General features: G+C 40.8%; 1 protein-coding gene and 1 long non-coding RNA gene across 11 annotated transcripts in view; one reads left to right on the top strand and one right to left on the bottom strand.

The window, feature by feature from the left end:
* Positions 1–7,081: 7,081 nt before the first annotated feature.
* On the bottom strand, positions 7,082–18,946 carry LOC123969884 (UPF0687 protein C20orf27 homolog). 8 transcript variants are annotated; one of them, XM_046047649.1, is made up of 8 exons: positions 18,856–18,940; positions 17,944–18,049; positions 15,350–15,855; positions 14,665–14,801; positions 12,997–13,150; positions 12,101–12,223; positions 9,515–9,601; positions 7,872–8,956 (listed from the first exon to the last, which is right to left on the bottom strand). In XM_046047649.1, exons 3-8 carry the CDS (start codon positions 15,366–15,368, stop codon positions 8,901–8,903), a joined length of 576 nt encoding a protein of 191 aa, XP_045903605.1. In that variant the 5' UTR covers positions 15,369–15,855; positions 17,944–18,049; positions 18,856–18,940; the 3' UTR covers positions 7,872–8,900. The 8 variants fall into 8 exon arrangements, with proteins under 8 accessions (XP_045903608.1, XP_045903605.1, XP_045903604.1 ...); XM_046047648.1 differs by having other exon boundaries at positions 15,350–15,419; XM_046047650.1 differs by lacking the exon at positions 17,944–18,049 and having other exon boundaries at positions 15,350–15,419; positions 18,856–18,946.
* Positions 16,858–21,078, top strand: part of LOC123969885 — a 33,253-nt gene continuing 29,032 nt past the window's right edge. For all 3 annotated transcript variants that reach the window (XR_006824808.1, XR_006824810.1, XR_006824809.1), the window contains exon 1: positions 16,858–17,189. This is a non-coding gene — a long non-coding RNA (uncharacterized LOC123969885). The remainder of the gene's footprint in view (positions 17,190–21,078) is intronic.

Raw genomic sequence — 21,078 nt, 5'->3', positions numbered from 1 at the left:
ACTCTGACTCTGATTGGCTAGAATCTGCTGCCTTTGTTGGTTGGGTTGATTAGGTTTAGGCAAGTTAGGGTTTGGGTAAAAATATTAGGGTGAGCTAGTCAGAGGCAGAGTAGAGCATGTCATGCCTTCGCCGTCTTACAAAAAAAGTGTGTGTTAATGTTTTAACTTTAATGAGAGGATTCAATTCAATTTAATTCTAGGGCGAAGTCTTTGTGATATTAGTTCCCACCGTGAGCAAGCACTTGGTGATTTAGGAAGTAGAGAAACCGAGACTAAGTCATCAACCGAGACCGGTTGGGGGTGAGGGAGAGAGAGAGCAGGGGGCAAGTGGCCAACACATTATCCACCCAGAAATACAGACAGTAAAGGTAGTAGTGGTTCAGACTGAAAATGAAGAACGTTACTGACATTTATAGTAATGTTATGATCATAATAATAGAACCAGTAATGATATCTGTAGCAGAGGGTGTCAAGCAGTAACATGGTAGCAGCAGGAGACTCGTAACCACGGATCTAGAGCCAGAAACACCTGCAGAAAGCTACAGAAGGAGAGAGGAGATGGACGAGAGGCACAAGACTACGGGAAAGGGAAGAAGTTGAGTTAGTAACATGCATTAATGGGATAAGAAGGGAGAGGAGGAGAGAGGAGCATCATGGGATATCCCCCGGCAGTCTAGGCCTATAGCACCATAACTAAGGGATGGTTCAGGACTCACCTGCAAGTAACCCTGCATTCTGGGAGCGCATACTATGAGCTCCTTAAGATGAGATGGTGCCTGACCATTAAGAGCTTTGTGAGAAAATCCTTCTGGTCATGAAAGGTAGAAAGAAAACACTTCAAGCAAATAATACTAAGTTAATATGCTAGCTTTCAGGGCATCTCTCTCTACTCTGTGTTGCTCACCTAGCTGGGCAGCGCTTCTCTTGACTTTGCGCCTGACAAAAAGTGAAATACGAAAAACAAATGAGACCTGCACTCTCCAGCAGAAACCTCTTTGGGGCCAGTCCAGACAATATAGCTGCAGCCATCCCATAGGCTTTATGTGTACATTGTATAGCCATTAGCCAAAGCTAATCACATGTAGACTTTATTTTACTATTTAAAACATATAACTGTGCCCTTGCCGATAAACGTATGTTACAGCTACATTGTATAGTTAAAGCAAATGGTGCATTTTATATTTGTGTTAATGTTAATATTCACTTATCTTAATATTCTATAGGAAATATTCTATTCAATAAATATTGCTTGTTTATACCTCATTCTGTTCTGTATATGTCTACTTATTCTTAGATCGACAGATGGAGCAGACTGTTTTAAAAGGAGTAGGACTGTAGTGGGAGCACTGGGGTGTCAGGTGTGACTGTGTGGCAATGGCAAATGGTTTACACGGTTTCACGTGCACCTCCGGGTCTGAAAAGTGATGCAACTGCGCAAGTCCCTTAAACCTGCATTCTATAACAACCAGCAGGGGGCGACTCCTCTGGTTGCAAAAAGAAGTCCAGCTCCATTAGAAATAATGGTAAAATGACCCTACTTATCACCTGATTTATTACCTCAGTAAACACTTTCATAATCGTTACTTTCATGTCTTCTTTAATACAGCATGATGTTAATTTAGTAAATTATGGTCCCATTTAGAGGAAAATAGACCATAAAGCAGGGGAGGCTTTAGGGCGGGATTACCTTGCAGTTGACAAGTTGCTACCAAGGCGACCTGTCTATCAGGCTGGAGTAACTCGGAACTACTGCTCTGAGTAAATTTAACCAGCACCGTTGAAAAAGCTTATTAGGAGTCAGCTGTTCATTTTCTCTGCTGAGTACATTTTGTTTTAAGCCTGTTTGTTGCGAGCTACAATTATCATCCTGTTTGTTTGGGGGGTTTTTTTTTGGGGGGGGGGGGGGGTTATTATTATCATCATCACCATTATATTCCATCTTGGGTTAATTAAAGTAGTTTAACTTGCAGGCATGATCACTCAATCACTGTCACTCAGTACCACGTCGGTTTTGGTTTTGTTCCACAAACGGAATCGCGGATGAGTTTATTAAATGCGACGACTTCATAAAACATACTGCTGATGAAAAAGTGAGGAGAGCAGAGACACATACACGGAGAGAGAGAGAGAGAGAGAGAGGTGTAGGCTAGATGTGTGTGAGTGTGGGGACAAGAGAGGTGAAGAGAAAGGGAACAGATTCAAGTAGTGAATAAAAACTAAAATAAGGTGAAAAATGACTACTAACCTACTATCTATACAAATATGACACACACCGCTACCGTTCCAACCCCCCACCGGCGGTCGCCTCCACAGTTACACTGCTGTTATGAGAGTGCAATAGTCCGGGGAGCGGGTGTGTTGCAGTTTCGGTCTCTGTTTCAGAACAAAAAATCAAGATGGCGACGGCCAAAATGTCAAAATGGCAGGTACGAGGGCCCCTTAGCAGAATTTTGCTTAGAGCCGAGTTATAACCTGCCCTACGGATAAAATTTGCCCATTAGAACCAGGTGGGAAAGTGGACAGGTGGTCAAGACCACATGGTTATAATACCAAGTCAGCTACATTTCTGCCCACATTCATAGCATTTTTTGCTGTGCAATGCACTGTGAGCAGGTCACATTCTCATTAAAGGCCATGCCCCCCCTAAAATGATCTCCTCTGCTTGTTGAGAAATCAAAATAATCTGATTGATAAAAAGCCTTGGCTGAACTTGGGTTCAAAGCTATTTCCATTAGCACATTAATGACAAATGATACATGGCTGCAGATAGCATGTTAGCATCATGGATTATGAGCACTGGGATTCAACTTGGTACCCAATCATACAGTGTTCATTCAATGCATTTGCAAAAACATGTTTTTTAAGGCTTCCTCTGGCTTCTATGTTTTTGGGCCCATAGAGGAAGCATGCCGTACTAGAATCCTCTGGCCGAGCTGGTTTAAAGTATGCACGAGAAGAATTTCCCCTGACTTCCTGTTGGCTCATGTCAGTGGCATGAAATGAATACATTTTTCATATGGCTCTTCAAAAGCCAGACTGTATTGGACCTACTGGCTCAAATTCAGATTATACAAAGAGTCATTTCATACAGTTTGTTACTGTGTTTTGAACCCCCCCGCATGTGAATTGGTGGGCTAAAGAGATGATTGGATGTGGTCAGTTCTAAACCCAGTTTTTGGATAATGACCAAAAATATGCTGAATTCTGTCAAAAGTATGTTATACTTTTACCTTGACAACTCTGTAAAAACAGATTTCTATTGAATCACCACTTGTCCCTTTTATGTTCGCTTGTATGTAGACTCTTTAACTTTAATACAATGGTTTACTCTAGACATATGAAAGCTACTGATCAGCATTTGTGTGGGTTTGTGTAACGTGGGTGACACTGAATAAATGTCCCTCCTCCTCACTGTCCACCGCACATTCAAAATGTTTACAGCTGGGTGTTTCTAAACAGCATTTAACTGTCACATTCTCTCATTAAAAGTTTTATTTTTTGATTTTTATGCCCACTTGTTTTTGAGCCCTTAGATATTTTATGGCTAACAAATGTATAGCAGCTGCAGATGAGATGATGTTTATCTGTGTATACCTGTGTCTGTTTATTTACAGTATGTGTACCTATGTTTACAGGGAATGCCCAATTAATCTTTTTTTTTTTAAGCCCTGACATTTTTTTTTTATCCGCACTAAATTCACACATTTTGTAAATGGTATCTTCGCATTTGCTAATCAGCTAATAAAAAAAAGAATGACATCTTCAGTTTTGAAGCTAATTAAGCTGGATGACTTAAAAGGGTTCACTTAATGTATTGATGACTGTTTGATTCTTTTGAAAATCTGATATTAAATCTGATATTTTCTTATTTGTGGCGCTACATGGAAGCCCTCAGAGACGTAGTAAACAAATGTGAACAGACATCCTGTTTCCGGCCATAAAGTATATTGAGTGAAGTCGAAATTAAATTATTTTTACTCTGTATATATTCACACACACTCATTCACAAATATATTCACATTGTCTTTGCCTCATAGGTCTGCTTGGTTTGAACTGGACTTAAGCTGGTGACCCTCTGGTTTCCACGCCGAGTCCCCACAGACTGAGCTCCGTCCGCCCCCTAAAGCCATTACAACTTAATGTGCTATAAACAAAATAAATATTCTTTAAAAGTCTTTTTAAAGAATTGCCAGTTCACAGTAAAATTCAGAAGACATAAGAGGCACCTGTGTAATCCAAATTTAACTCAGAACAAAGTCAAAACAGAAAGGTGCATGACCGACACGTGGGAGGATACTTTATTATATTTAAGTAAACATCAACATAGCACATAATATATGGTGGCAGGTCACAGTCAGACAACAGAGCACAACATATGAACACCGCAGGCCACGCATCCACAGTCAGCAATGTTTAATGTAATGTATTCAGAATTGTATTTTGTCATTCATGTGTCTTTGGTGGCTCACAGGCATTAGGACTCCAGTCCAGCACGTATTCATGTTGAGTAATAGGCCACTGCTACTGTTATTGTGAAGCCTCAACTTTCTGACCAATGTTGTGTTTCTACAAGAATAATCAAATGTAGCAGTTGCTTCTTGTAGATGTAAATCTAGTGCCAAATGAACTTGATTAGTAGTTTATAAAAAATTCTGAAATTTAATCGGCGTACCACAAATGTAGTATATTGGATGACTTTGTCAAATATAATCATTCAGTTAAATCATTCAAAAGTGATGGTATATTTATTATAAACAGCTACTTAGTTGTCCACTTGTGATAACTTACTCCAACTCCTGGTAAGTCACGTCTGATAATGTCTCATAACTTTTGATATCTGACTAACATCCCCTTGGTGAGGGTGACAGCTCTGCTCATGTTAGCTTGTTCTTGTTAGCGACGGGACAAACTGCTACAGAGATTAATCCTGGAGGTTGTGACGCACAGCTTGTAGATTGAAAAGCTTTTAGGCACATCATATCATAGTTTGAATCTTAAGAGGAAAAAACTCTGACTACTGTTCGATGTCACCATTTGCTCATTTACAGTCGACCGCTAAGTAGCTAGCTGCTAACTACCTGTCTGACAACAATGTAAGTGATGCAATCAGCTACATTTTCAAAATCAACGGTCATCACTTACAGCTAGCTAAGACATTTAAAGTAGGTTACATTTTTATTAGGCTATGTGTTAAAGGCTAATTAAAGGTTTCAGGTTTACAATTCATGAACAATCACTCAATTAACTGTATGCATGGAGTCTATTACTCAACAGAGTGCCGCTAAAATCTTAGCATGGAGCTGATGATCTAACTAGAATACACACTTTATCTTAGCGTTATTCAAAATGTATTCAAATCAGACAACATACCGAAATCTTTGTCGATATCTAAAAGGTACAATGTAATACGTACAGTATAGCAAAAAAACAAACAGTCCACACATTTCTGTTGCCACCAAGGCCCATCTTGGTTACACTTCATGACATACAGCATAAATCATGCAAATAGAGGGGAAAAACTCAACAAGCTCTTTCTCTGTTACAGCATTGACAGTATTATTCGCTGATATCGGTCATAACACACGAAGGTAATGCTAACGTCGTCAGCAAAGATGCTTAAAGTCCCCATGAAATCAAAACGTTAATTTGTTTTTATTACATATGCCTCGCACTGTATGTCACCGATACACTAGCACATCTGGCCCAACGATGATGAAATACGTTGTTTTGTAGATAATGTTGATGGTATTTTAGTTTGTCGTTTCCTGGAAAACGATTTTAAAATTTTGATGACCGATCCTGCACTCGGGGGCGTGTATTAATTTAGCGTCCAATGAAAAGCTTTTCATTTTCATGAGGCTACCAGGGAGTATTGTTTCTGGGGACCGACCGGACCTCACTGATTACTATACAAAAAAAAAAAGCACATCCTAGCTGATTTTGTTGAAACTGGATCATATTTGAGTTTGCTGATGAACAGTTAGCTTTACTTGTTGCTAAAGTTTTTGGGGTTTTTTTAGGTTTTAACTTGTTGCTAAACTAACAGCTAACTGCTATCAGCTGCTGATAGTTAGCTCAGTTAGCTGTCATATTAGCTGACTCTGCCTGGACTGGGAGCTCGGAGCGCTGGCAGAGTGTTTAATGTTATACCTCTAATATTTGGGGAGTTTGTAAAGTTTATGGCCAGGGGCGGGGGACGCAACAGGGAGCGATGGTGGGTAGTGGCGCCGTGCGAGTGGGCAATGACACCACGTTCAGCAGCCTCCCAATCAACACAGCCTGAACAGGACCAAACACAGCTTCAAAGCAAAAAGGGAATACAGTGCCAAGGGGATTTAACATTATAGAGCTTCAGGATGGACAGATAGCTTTAGTTTTTGCTAAACCCTTAAATGCTGTTAACTATCTCAGCATCTGTAGCTAGTTAGCTCATGTTAACATTAGCCAGGCTGCTAGCGGCCCTATTAGCGGACTCCGGTCCCGGGGTTCCAAGACCCAAACCCGGCATAGAAAACCTCCTCGGTACTGCATTCCCCCTAGTCAAACTGGCCTCTGTCTGTCTCGGATGATGTGTTTGGTGTTCTGTCGATTTATGCGACCTATCGAGATGTGCTACTTGGCAGTTTTTTGCATGCCCATTGGTTAGGGTTAGTGTTAGGACTAGGGTTAGACGTTAGCAATTGAAGGTAGCTAAGGTAGCATTTTTCAATAAGGAAGCATAAATCGTCAGAACACCGGCTGCCGTGTTCAGCGGGAGCTGGAACTAGTCCGCAAAGTTCATGGGAAAAAGCTTAAAGAGGTGGTATTATGGTGTTTGGCTTTTTCCCTCTCCTTCATTGAGTTAAATATCTTTTTTGTGCATGTAACAGGTTTGCAAAGTGAAAAACCCCAAAGGAAGTTCCCATCTCCCAAAGAAAACTCTGCTCTGAACTGTCTGAAAACAGCTCGTTTGTAGTCCAGCCTTTACGTCCCTTTCTTGTGACGTCACAATGAAAATACGGTTCATAACGCTCGTCAAGCGGCTACTCCGACACGCCCTCAGAAACAGCGAGCTGCAGCACACAGCTCTCCTCTCCCTTCCAAACACTAGCTACCCTCCAAGCCGTCAGTGGACATAAAGTTGTTCCTGTGATGTAGAGACAGAGCTCAGTTAAAACTTTATGGATGAAAAATACTTTTGTTACAGATTAATAACTCACCACTCTGAAACTCCAGTCCATGTTGCCAAGCTGGTCGGCAACATGTATAGCTGAATCAAAGCTGTTTACCATCTTTTCACTGACTGATTGGCTATTACCGGCCTTTCGCTGACCTGCCCTTTTCTGCTTCTGATTGGCTAGTAGTAACTTAACTAGGAACTGCGCATGTGCAACTCCCAACAAAGATCATTTGAGGCCTTCAACACAGGGTGAGAAGAGGAGCTGCAGTAATGTGCAGTCTGACAAAAAATATGGTGTTTTTTGAAAATTAAACCATGTAAACCTAAATAAGATTTTGAACCTGAAAATGAGCATAATACCACCTCTTTAAGGCAGTTACATATTTTTTGTAGAAACTGAAAATGCAAAGTACTTCTTAGTTATAAAAGATTTGCAGAAAGATAATAATAATAATAATTCATAATTATAATAACTAAAATAATAATAATGGAATTTCCTGCCTAATCAGAGTGAAATCCAGCTGAGATTCTGCTCTGCACCACAATGAGTCAAATTTCATGGTCTTAAAAGACGGTGTTTGGACAATACATTCAGCTTTTTAAGATGATACATTAAAAATGTTATCATGCTGTTTAATACTTTATAATGCAATGTCCCATATTATACAGTTTTAATTGTCAGCCACAGTTAAAAACACATACAACAGGGAAATTGTCATAATCTCCTCTTTTTTAATGTATGGCTACATTAAAAATACAGGAATATCATCTGATATCTGAGTAAAGTGTGATGGCAGACAGCTGGATTGAAAGATGCTCAGTAGTTACAACAAGTGGCTTTTATTGCAAACGGTGCCAATGCTGCCAAAGTGCACTTTAACAAGTGACCCCAGCTAAAGTGTCCAGATTTCTTCACATGATATATCAATAGCATAGTAAGAATTGTATTGGTGCAGCAGTAAGGTGCAATCATTGAAATATTTGGTGGCAGCTGTAGGAAACTTCAACAACAACAGTAAAGGTGTGTCATGCTGCATAAAACCTGCTCACTACATCTAAGAGATTTGATCTAATTCTATGTTGAGATTTGACTTATTTTGAATTTCAAGCAGGTAGTCAACTTAAGAGAAGACCTAAGAAATGTGAGTGACTGGTTGCCAGAGGAATAACAGGCTAACAGCAACACCCCTGAAGCCACAATTGACATTTTGTGCAATGTTTTTGCACTATTATCATTACGCAAGTCTACTGTTATTCTAAGTTACAAACAATGTACTACTCTATGGTAGCTGGTGCACAAAGCTAGGTCAGTGGTTAGGGCGTAGGCTATGGCTGCGTTCGGAACCGCCTACTGTGAAAAATCTGCAGTATGCCAAAAATACCCGGATGGCGTACTGATAAGGATAAAATCTCCAGTATGCATTAGACCATGCGTACTGTGCCCCATAATGCAAAGCGCTAGAACTGTAACAACAACCGGTCTGATGTGTAGAGGACAATAGAACTTGTTTTACAATTTTCATACGCTGTTTTCATCACTAAATCCACTTCTAACAAGTTTTGAGGCGAGAAATCAACTGTGTAGATTTCAAATATCAGCAATTTTATGAAAATTGTTGGGAAACTGAAAATGTGCTAGAACGTTTTCGGAGTTCAGAAGCTTTTATTTCATATTATTCTTATTTATTCACCACTATACCAAAGCAAACATTTGCTACAGATTGGCTGCAGCTTTGTAGTTTTAAGTGGTACTTACATTTATATACCTCCTATTGTTCTGATTTTGAAAACCGGAAACTGCAAAATAAATCAAATAACAGTTACTGCATACAGTATGCATGCGTACGGTATACAGTATACAGTACATACTGCCTACTGCGGTTGCCAGTAGTATGTAGTAGGCGGTTCCGAATACAGCTTAAGTCTCCAACGTAAGTCTATGTAATGTCCCCAAATGTGACCTAAGTAAACATTTATTTGTGTGTGAGTGTGTGAGTTGGCTAGTGTTGAGTGATGGTTCACTGTACGTCCAACAGAGACTTCGTGGCTCTCTAAACTGGATAGCAGCTGTCAAATTCCCATCCAGAGCTGTGGGCTAGTGGTATGTATGTATGAGTTCTTTTTGAGGAGCCAATTCATCAGTTTTAATTACAGTCTTTGATTGATTGGATTTTCTAACAAATATTTTGGACTACCACATAGCAAAACATAGCATCACATATGTTTTGTTTCCCAGTCAAAAAAGCAGTTTCTAATTTGAGTTTCCAAACTACCACTCTGGGCCCTGACCCAGTAATTGTTGTAGATATATACTATACATTATATGTGTGTATCTTTTTCATCATATCCTCTTACAGTCGCTGCTGTGCTTTGTGTGCACGTCTTTGTGAGCACCCAGGCACCTCACCCCCTCCAGCAGCATGGGAGTCCCGTGATGTGGGTCTGGATAGAAGAAGAGAAAAGGATGAGGGCAGATGTGATAGAGAGATGCAGACAGATAAAGACAGAAAGGTATGTGTTAACCAGTTTGCTAGAAACTCCTGGTAGCACATCTGTCAGGCACAGCAGACTGATAGCACTGGTGTCTATACCATGGCCGGAGAAATCTTTTTGCTTTCTTTGCGGTCAGTTTTGTTAGGTTGGTTTTCGTAAGTGACTCTAACGTTTTGAACGTAAATGGGGTTTAGTAAACTCTATGGCCACTACATTTATTTCTTACTGTGCTGAACACAATCCAAAGAGCAACAACCAAATTGTTACTGTTGTATTATCCTATCCTGTCATAGACACAGAGCAGTGTACAGAAAAGGTCTGTGTACAGATATCCATGTACTCTAGTGTAGAAGAATACCATTTTTTTTACCAAATACCACCATCCAGTATTTCATGTATCTTTTGTGTAAGTCTTTATACATTGTTTGATAAGTGGCCTATAAATAAATCAGAATCCCCCTGCTGTGACATCTGTATGTGAGCGAAAGTGTTTTGATTTTATTTCTCAGTCTGTATGAATGCCGGATGCCCGTTGCGTTTTGGTTTTGGTCTGTCTGTTTGTGTTCTCGCTTGCTCCGCTCGCCTGCTCAGCTCTGGCCTCTGCCCGAACCACTCTTCAGCCAGCCCTGATCCCTGCACATTCCCTACTGTGTTTAATGAATCACCTTTAAACTTATGGACTGTGTCCGTCTGCTTTTGGGCTCCAGCCTGATCTCTGATAAGAAGTCATGGCTTTAAAGTCGCCAATAAAACTTGACCTTGTAATGTAACTTAATGAAGAGAGAGTTTTTACAAATACTAGTTTTCTGGAACTGCTTTACTACTATTTAAAGCTAGGAGTAGTAGATGAAGTAGTAGTAGTAATAGTAGTGTTCATATTGGACAGTGACAGAATTAATTATTCTCAATAAAGCCAGAATGGAGATTAAAAATGTTTTGAGTGTGCTGCTGATGGACATTCCTGCAGTCAGCATGCCAACTGCACGCTCCCTCAAAACATCTGTGGCATTGTGCTGTGTGATGGAACTGCATACTTTCAAGTGGCCTTTTATTGTGGCCAGCCTAAGGCCTTTTATTGTGGCCAGCCTAAGGCACACTTGTGCAATCCCCATGCTGTCTGATCAGCATCTTGATATGCCACACCTGTGAGGTGGATGGATTATCTCGGCAAAGGAGAAGTGCTCACTAACACAGATTTTGACAGATTTGTGAACACTATTTGAGAGAAATAGGCCTTTTGTGTACATAGAGAAAGTCTCAGATCTTTGAGTTCAGCTCATGATGAATGGGGGCAAAAAAACAGTGTTGTGTTTATAATTTTATTCGGTATATTTGTACCACAATGTGATGCGTAACGGACATGTAGGAGCTGCCCACAGCTGGAACAATTTTAATTACATGGAGCATAGATACATTCATGCTTCAATCACTGGCTCAGGTTGTGCTCACACTGGATTTTGATTGCACTCATCCATGAGGAATGAGCTAGTTTGAAACACTGACCTCTCATCATCAGAGCCTTGTTTCTAAAACTGCATGGTGAAATAATACAAACTGCAAAAATGCCTGTTTTTCGCCCCACCGTGCAATCTGACAAGGGCTGAAACAATTCAATTACAATTAAATCGACTAAACTGATCACTGTTTCACACGGACATTTATTACTGTCGCACACCGCGCTTACGCTGTGTGAACACGACGTGATTATGATGTCGCTACTTCAAAAGTGGAGGAAAAGAGAGAAAATAGCGAGGGACAAAGAAGAAAGTGTCCAAAGTATGGGATTACTTCAAGCTACAAGAAAACAACTGTTATAGTCCGTCTACCGTAAAACAAAACTTACATTGCATCGGCAACAGCACGACGGCGCCTTATCAGAAGGCACCCGGTGTTCTGCGGACCGCAGACAAGGTAACAGCAACTTTAGCATTTAACTGAAATCATGATTGATTGTTGAGTTGAAGCCAAAGTAAGCCGTTGTGATGTCAGTCATGAGTTTATTGCGTGTCGGGGACCTCAGTATAACTTGTAGGCCTATAGTTTGTGATGGTAAAGCAGATGTCTGGTTGTTGGTCTGATGTTTGCTGTTTGACGCACAATGAATTTCTGAAAGGACCAATAAATATCTATCATCTATCAACATACACAGCTGATCCCGAGGGGGCGCCGCCGCCGCCAAGCAAAAGTAACGTTACTTCCTAAAACGACATAATCTATAGAAGCTTTGAGTACTAAAATCATCGTTAGCTGCAGATCTGACCCAGCATGCACCCTGAAACAGAAGGAGCTAAATGGAATTCATCCATCATTCACTTTTATTATTTACACCTGTGCTTTTCCTAATGTGACATGTCAAGTGTGAACGAACTACATACTCATAACCAGGCTAAGAATTACTATGACATTTAGACACAGCTTCATCGTGTGTCTGTGTGTGCTAGCACATACCAATGACCCTGGCCTGAAGTCTGACCTTCAGACTGCTGTCTTTTCTCCCTCTGGTTACCAGAGTGATCTCCTCCTGCTGCACCCCCTCCTGGTGAGTCCTGTACTCACACGTTACTTTTACTCCTACAGAGGCAGAGGGAGAGGCATCATCAATTTAAACTTATACATTTGCTTACACCAGGGCTGCCCCCCTGACTAAAGATTTTCCTAGTGGACTAGTACTCGTTAGCTCAAGCCATTATGTGTTGATCATGTTTATGATATTAATTCAGTTATTTAAATATATATTCTTGGGGCATCAGAAAACGGTTTGAGTTCCCGGGCTGATAAAGAATGTTAGAAGTAACATTGCTAACACCGCGCCACATAACTGAGAAATAGAAAACTGTAATAGTGAGACTTTAAACTCTTAATTTTACAAGGGGCACAAAGCAATGTAATAATAAAAGTAATGCAATGATGACATCCAGCAAGGAGACTGTACACAGTAACAGTTAGGCTATAACATCACACAAGTCTTGTAGTTAAAACACCAAAATAAATAACAAACTTCACATTGTGTTATTTAAAATGCAAGGGTCCACTTTGCTGTATCTTGTGCCTCTGTAAACCCTGACTAGGTATTCTTCCAGGAATGTGCGCTTGCATGATTGTTGAATGTACAAAGCAGTGTGTTGTTTGACTTAACGCGGTGTTGCACACTGTTTTCTAAAGGCTGTACCCATTGCTGCTTTTATACACATACACGGTCCTCACCCAGACCCCCACCACCCTCTCCTATCAGGCACAACAGTGATCATACAATTGCCCACACCCTACTTCTGATTTGTAGTTTTTGTAAATAAAGCAAGTGACACATAGATATACATTTGCTTGCTTGCATTGCTTGAACTTACCCTCCAGCGTGGAGTTTACGCGATGCACCCAGAGGCAGGAGGGCCTCCGCGTTGGAGAGGTGGAAGGAGCACCGGAGAGCTCTTTGCCCAGTGTGGGGACATTAGGGACGGTGAAGACAATCTCATAACAGTGGTGGCTCTTCATGAAACCAGCCTGGAGAGAGGAAATACAGAGTGGAGGCAAAGAGTAACACAAAAATAGTGGGGGGGGGGAGTGAAAGAAGCATCATAATGTAAGCAGCATTTTTATGTTACAGCTGGACCAGCTAGCTCAACTAGGCAAGATGGCCGCCACGCGTATCCTGCATTCCTTTGGAGCGTAGGTTGTATGCAGGTGGTATGCAGTTGGTTTGCCAAATGCAAAGAAGAAGAGGGTGTTTAGTCTCCGCCTAGGCATTGTTAAAAAGCAAGTATATCGAAGGCTTAACGCTAACTACTCCATGTATAAAGATCATCTGCAGCAGTGCACCATATTTTATGACCTCATCATACTTCTGAATGTAAAGTACACTGTAACTACAGCCATCACATACATGTAGTGGAGAATATATTGGCAACATTTGGGTTTTTTATGTTAACTCATAACAGTAACAAACAATGTTCCCTTTATCGGCTGATATATATACACCAATACAGATATAGCTTTGTCATATATGATTTACATTCACCCCAGACACAAATTCAAAAAACGCACTGCAAAATGTTTGGGGTGTATACGTGTATATATATATTGTTTTATTTTATTTTATTTTATTTTATATGTGGCTATATTTTAATATACACTTAATTATATGTTAAGTTCTGTGTGTGTGGCATGATGGGACAACAAATTTTGTTTTGTTATACAACCTTGTGTTGTACAGTGACACATAAACAACCTTGTACCTTGTATATGGGCCAATATATGGGTTTGGCTCTACTGAAAACTTGGCTGTCGTTACAAACACATGTTGTGTTTCAAACCCAATGTGTCGAAATATTGGCTGAATTTAGGGATATGTTTATAAAAGGATTAAAAGACATTATGAATATTTCCATTTGATGAAATGTGACAGCCACAATAGACAGGGAGTATTGAGCATGAATATTAAATCTACTTAACGCAAAAACTATATGTTAAGGGATTAAGTACTTGCTTATTGCTTAAACCTGCCACCACGCGTAAACATGTGCACTGACGACCCAGGGTTAGGGTTAAAATTTTGGACTTATTCACGCACTTTAAAAACATTTATTGAAAGTTTTATTCTTTTTACATGTTTAATTACAACATTAAATGTTTAAATGTGTATTGTAACAGGCTGTATATTAACTTATTGTGAGAAAACTGGTAGTTCTCTGTAAAATCAGACGTTGATTATCGCGTTATCCTTGTTTCGCTGCAAAGCTTCGACTGTGAGATTCATTCGAATCAGGCTCCGCCCATCGAATCATCGAATCTTCGACTATTAGGGGTCAGTACTAGTCCAGACCACCTACTGGTCAGGTTGCTGTGAGATCTGCCCCAGAGTTCCCTGAGGATCCCGGACCATTTTGGTGACACCTCTGACCTGTCAGGTGAAAGGCTTTTACAAGTGCGACTAATTTCAATGCCAACACTTGCATGTATATGACGGAACCGTGAAAGAGACCCTTTGGTTCCATGTATATATACACAGACACACACACCTTGACAAAGTAGCTGCCGTCCTTCTCTAGGATAGCAGTGAGAGTGGAGGGGTTTGACTGGTCGTCTCTCCGTGTTGGAGAGCCAGGGGGCTCATCATCGTCAGGGAAACGCACCCCGCCTGCCTTGGAGGTGGAGCCTGGTGACGGAGAGAAAATACGTGTTTTAAACCATCTGGTAATCAGGGCGGGTGCAACCCTGGAGATAAAATGAAAATAATGGATAAATACAACAACATGTCTGAATGTCCAAAGCTGAAACAAAGCAAAAACAAGAAATGTGTGTTTTAATAAATCCCTGTAGGGCTGGCAGCAAAGAAGATGTTGGAGAGCAGATGTGAGTCAACAGAAGCGTCTGGACAAATTAACAGCATGCTCACTCTTTCCCACTAAAGAACCCCGCAGTAGTTACTAACCAAAGGTTTACTAGAAACACAGAAAAGGGCATCACAGATGAGTCTGTGCTGAAGAGGAAGATTCTCGCTTAAAAATAAAAGCACAGACGTGAAAGTGTAACAAGTCTGACTGCTGTGGTGAAGGAACATCAGTTAGACATTAGTTAGGAAACGTTGACATGTCAACTCACAGCACGCCGGGATTACAGCCAGGCATAACTGCATGAACGCCAAACTACTGCCGGTCAGCAACACACACACACACACACACACACACACAGTGTCAAACTTACCTTTTCTTCCTGTTGCCATGGTAATGTGGTTAGGAATTGGGAAGCGTCAGACACCGAAGTGATGTCATCACTGACCTCCACAGTACGAGGACAGACGATGGCAGAGAGGGAAACAGAGAGACCAGGGTATGTGTTTGAGCTTGGTAGGTCTGACAGTGTTCAATTATTTACTCAAGCAGAAACAGAGTCTTCAAGTTTGAGGGTTTTTTCTGTCCTGGGTTTTATAAGAGACGGTACAGAGCGACCTCAGTTTCACAAGGTCCCACTAGACCTCAATAGGCTTCTCTTTCCTACAATTTGTTTTCTAATGTCTCTATAAAGCAAATGATCCCGACGTGTGAAAAAACTGCATAGGTTGTGCACAGTTTCAGATGTTTTAGTGAAGCAGGCTTGTGACCAGAGTGTCGCCGGTTCAATCCCCCAGACTCGGGAAGGACTTCCGTTAACAAGAAGGTAAACAAAAGCAGCAGAGTGTATGATGCTGGCTGTCTTGAGTTCAGAAAAGCCTAAAAAAAAAAAAAAAAAAAGGAAGGGAAAGACTGTGACCTTTTAAATTGCAAAATTAGATATCATTTAGAAAACAGGACACTTGTCCACAAAAATAAAAGAACTACTGAATAAGATTCCCTGAGTCACTTCCTTGCTTACACAGTAATGACACGGAGCTCTGTAAAAAATAATTTTGTGGCTAAGATTGATGTGGAATAATATTAACGCCACCAGCTGTTTTCATATGGACAATTATTTGTAGTTAGTATTGTTTATTCATTCCATTCTTTTCATTATAGTGGGGGTGGTGACAGAAACTGCAGACAGATGCTCTTTAGAAAATAAAAACCAATCCAAAACTGTGTGCATGGTAGAGGAGGGTTTGTTTTTCCAGTATAGTTTAGCTTGAAGCTTCGCCAAAAAAAGAGCCCACTGGTTAACTTTGATGGTAAGACAATGCAAAGACAAACCTCCTCTCACTTTGAAAATAGCACATGGGATAAAATCATATTTAGAAGGAGCGATACATCGTTTCTAATTTTTCACATAATGGTGCTTCTCACTCCACTTGTCACATTTTGTCAAGCAGGGAGCAGGTAAAGCAGGGATTGGGACCCAAAAGCAAGGTACCACGCAGAGCTGATTCAGTTTTTGACGTTTGTTAATGATTAAACAAAAAGGTGAACAGGCTTAAGTTTGAAGTAGGCAGGCAAAGTCAAAAACACCGGAGGAAAGTCCAAACCCAATGCAAACAAATCCAACATGTACAAGCGAAAATCAGTCGAGGCCAAGACATCCAGAAAAAAAAAACTCACAGAGGAAGCGCTGGGAAACTTGACAAAATCACAAGGATGATCCTTGGAAGACACTCACTCAAAATATAGGGAGGGAGGTGATAACAAGGCACAGGTGAAACTAATCAGGGAGCAGCAAATAATCAAACAAGCGGGAAAACCAAACCTAACTAAAACAAAACAAAATCTGAGGAAAAAAAACAAAAAAAACCAAGTCGTTTTTTTTGTTTTTCTGTTTTAAAACCAAAACAGAAAAACAAAGGAGCTGCGTTTCATTCTATGTATGACCGGTGTTGTAACCCTGCAGCCTGTTCTCGCTGGATCCCCTCACACATGGAGGCTTGGTCAAGGCCTATTAGCGTGGGTTTGTAACGCACTGGGGATCCCTAGAGCGTCACAGATCAACGCAGTGGGGGGGAGCCCCGCAGCGTCAGTTTGTGATGGTAAAGGTCTAATATGTAACAGACTGAGTAAGGACGTGGATGGACTGAATGGAGGGCCGGAACCCGGACTTTGAACCAGCAGAACGGCGTTCCTGTCCCATGTAAAAACAAAAAGTCAGTATTACATATTTAATTTTATATTTCTATTTCCACATTAAGTGCACTCAAAATTCTCCAATTTCTAGATTAAGTACGTCAGCATCAAAGAGGCATTTTGTTTGGGGCTGATCTAAAGCATGATTACCTGAGCATCTAAGAAAATACCCGAATATGTTAATCAAAGGTTTTTTTCTGGAGGCTACGACCAGGGTGCGAACTAGGAGGATCCTCTTAATTAAAACACTATTAGTAATATTTTGGGGGGGTCTCTAAAATATTGACTATATGCTATTACGGACCACTTTAGGTGTACAGTTTTTGTTTTTTTTTCTCATTGTGGTGTTTTTTGCATTTTAATTCAAGGATACCCGACAGGCTACTGACTGACAGAATCTTTAAAATGTTTAAAACTATGGCAGAATTTCACATTTTAAATGCACCCTCCCTCAGACAGGGTGGAGTGCCTGCACTGACTACAGCTGTGATACAAGAGGGGACAACAAACTATATCCTTTTCCGCTTGACATGAGGGAAGCAGACATTCACCTGTTTTCGTTAAGCTCTTAAACACATTTGCCATCTCTACTGAAGGCGTGTTCACATAACGGTTTGACACAGATTTACTGGTAGGCATGGACAAATTTCTTTTTTCTCGAGCCATCAGCAACGCATACACGCCCATCAATGTATCATCCTGCAGCAACGCTCCTGTCATTCGCCGCTAAAGCCAAATTCAACCGTGAAATCCGTCAGTAGGTTAAATACGTACCGCTTAGTGTCGATGTGCTGGACGCTTTCAGGACCTTTCTGTGTTTATAACTGCAGTCGGGACATGTCTTTATTCCCGTCTCTCTCCCCTCTGTCCTTGTGAAGAGCTATCGAAATGACAGTGAGGAAGATCAGGCGTGTTTCATGCGCGCGGGCGTCATACTCTCATCTATGGAAAGCCACGCAGTTCATAAATATGCAATATTTAACATGTTAACCACACCATAATCAACAATGTGGTGTTAACACGTTGTTAAAGCTTTGTTTTTTCCAACACACTGACAACACCTTAACAATTGCCATGTAGCCACTGTGTTGAGCCAAAAGGGTTGCCTACATTAACATGGGTGGGGGAAAGTTACCGCAGAGCTGGTTTAGGATACAGATCACTGAATAATTGTTTTTGGAAAATAACATTAACTTTTTTGGAGCATTTTAAAGGTCCAGAGAGTGATATTTCTGAGGATCTATTGACAGAAATATGCAATATAAGATCCATAACTATGTTTTGAGTGGTGTATAAAGACCTCACATAACGAACCATTATGTTTTTATTACCTTAGAATGAGCCATTTATATATATTATATTTATATTTATATATGTACATAACCGCCAGCCCGTTCTCATCTCAGGGCGTCCATTACCAACGCTCCCAGAAAAAGTGACAAAACGAAGTTATTTGACGCTAAACGTACCCTTTACCGTCCCTGTGAGCGGTAGCTACGTTTGTGATAAAGGTGTTGACAGCCCCCCGAAGCCCCTACCCTTACCATAACCATCGGAAACGTTAGTACCTAAACCTAAGTCACCGACTTTATGCATGTCGACCAGCTAGGGCTAGCTAACAGGTAGGGTTAGCCTCCCTTGTGTTGCTGCAACGTAGCGAACGTGGGCGTTACATAAAATCCTTACACTTCGTCACGCTGTCCGAAAGCGTTAATTATGATGCATTGAGATGAGAATGCGTTGTAACCGCAGGTCCTCCCTTCCATGGAGGTCACCGTATTGTGTCGTCATGTTTCTACAGTGGCCGACAACGGTCAAACAGCGCTACAAAGCGTGTTTCGTCATCACGGTGTTCTTCTGCTTGTATAAGAACTTCCGCCCGCCCTGAGCCATGTTTCTGCTCGAGGTTTCTGCCTCTTAAAGGAAGTTTTTCCTTGCCTCTGTCACCTAATGCTGCTCTTGGTGGGAACTGTTGGGCTTCTGTAAATAACATCACAGAGTACGGTCTAGACCTGCTGTGAGATAACTGTTATTTTTGGCGCTATATAAATAAAATTTTATTTAATTAAATTGAATAATTCCAACAGTGTAACTTAGATTGTGACTAAATTGAATGCGTTTTGAATATTTGGAGAAATGAAGGAGAAAACATGTTATTTAGTGTAACAGAGTTAGAAATAATCGCTTGTGAATTTCTACAAAATGGATATGCTAGTGTTACATTATGTAGTTTTGGAGCCACCTGGTGGGTTAATAGCGCAACTGCATACACTGGGTTCTTTCTCACGTATCGTAAGCAAAGGAAACACTTCTAAGCTAGAGGTAGCAATGTTGTGATCAATATTTCAATGTTTTAAAATTGGTTTCATGACTACCAGTAACATGTATTTTGACTGTAAGCACTACTTTAAATTACATTTATCTGACGCTTTTATCCAAAGCGACTTACAATTGCTATACATGTCAGAGGTCGCACGCCTCTGGAGCAACTAGGGGTTAAGTGTCTTGCTCAGGGATGTCAGGGACACAATGGTGGATGTCTCACAGTGGGAATCGAACCCAGGTCTCCCACACTAAAGGCATCTTATCTATGCGCCATCACCAACCCATGGCATGTGATATAAAAGTAACTGACACGTACATGCAGAAATAGTAACTTTATTCATAAGTAGCACTTTTGGTCATAGGTTGAGCTAACGTTAGCTGGTAAGCCAACCACCTGCTTGCTAGCTCCCGACCGTGATGTATTTAGTAGTTATTTTGGATGATAATTTTTCCTTTTCATACAGATCTGATGGTTGCAGTTGCACACAGTTACTGATTGTGTGCTGTTGACTTTTATACCAGAATAAAAGGAGAACCAGAGTGAGAGCAAGTCCTGTGTGGCCGTGCCATCCTTCCAAGCCATAGACACAAAAGGGACACACTCAGTCCACAGACGGACGCAGAGGGTTACATTAGCACGAGAGCCGACAGCCTGTGGATCTTTATAGGATGAAGCCAGACAGAGTCAGGACAGATTCAGACAGATGACGGCAGAAATCACGGATATTCGGTGTGGATTTTCCCAGATGGAAGGCTCTGATGTGGGACAGATGTTGTCTGTTTTCCACTGGACAGGTAATTAAGTTAGTCGGACTTTAGTAATGCAAATGAAAGCTCTTGTTTGATAGCTTTAGCTAGAAGCTGGACATAATCACCCAGAGAAGTGGCGTGTTTCCCCTGTCAGTGGTGCAAAATGTGTAGTTGGAGTAATTTCATGTAGCCTAGTGATTCTCCAGCCTGTGGTGTGGCTTTGCCGGTTAGAGACAATCAGCTGATCACTAAAAGGCAATAAAACGTAGCTTCCAGCACGGAAGCTCACATCAGATAGCTAAACTTTTCCTGTCCTGGTAGAAAAAATACGCAGTTGGATTGTAATTTCATGTAGTTCTTCTTGCGCTCTGTCATGGCTTTGCAACGTGGACAGAAATGTGCCGTGAGTCAAACAGCTGATGAATATTATTGGCAATAAAACGGTAACAGCAGGGAAGCTCAGATCAGCAGCTAAACTTCACATTTTACTGCCCTGGTGGAAAACATGTATTCCTTTTTACTGCTAATGTTTGACGATGGATGGATGGATGGATCTATCTAAAGAAACCTCATTTCTTGACTGGCAACTCTCTGCTATCTTTTGTCCTGTCTCAGGCACCATAGCTATACTACTGGCTTTGATAGGGGAGGGGAGGTGCAATTTGCAACCCTCACCACTAGATGCCACTAAGACTTACACACTAGAATTATTTTTTTAAAAATATCAACTTCAGAATAATTTTGCCTATAATAATAATCCTTATTTGTAGAGCACTTTTCAAAAACAAGTTACAAAGTGCTTTAACAGGTGTAAAGAATAATACAAAAAAAAAA

This window comes from Micropterus dolomieu, linkage group LG04 (assembly GCF_021292245.1).
Source record: "Micropterus dolomieu isolate WLL.071019.BEF.003 ecotype Adirondacks linkage group LG04, ASM2129224v1, whole genome shotgun sequence".
Classification (NCBI taxonomy): Eukaryota; Metazoa; Chordata; class Actinopteri; order Centrarchiformes; family Centrarchidae; genus Micropterus; species Micropterus dolomieu.
The sequence above is the reverse complement of the archived record's forward strand: the minus strand, read 5'-3'. Positions and strand labels throughout refer to the sequence as shown.

What these genes read in the sequence shown, in the direction of transcription:
- LOC123969884 (XM_046047645.1), bottom strand. Translation starts at nt 15,281, where the DNA reads ATGCAGTTATGCCTGGCTGTAATCCCGGCGTGCT. An exon ending in GGCTGTAATCCCGGCGTGCT is followed by an intron (nt 14,802 to 15,247) that starts GTGAGTTGACAT and finishes CTCCGTCACCAG; the next exon opens with GCTCCACCTCCAAGGCAGGC. An exon ending in CACAAAGCACAGCAGCGACT is followed by an intron (nt 8,957 to 9,514) that starts GTAAGAGGATAT and finishes TTTATTTTGCAG; the next exon opens with TTTCCGGTTTTCAAAATCAG.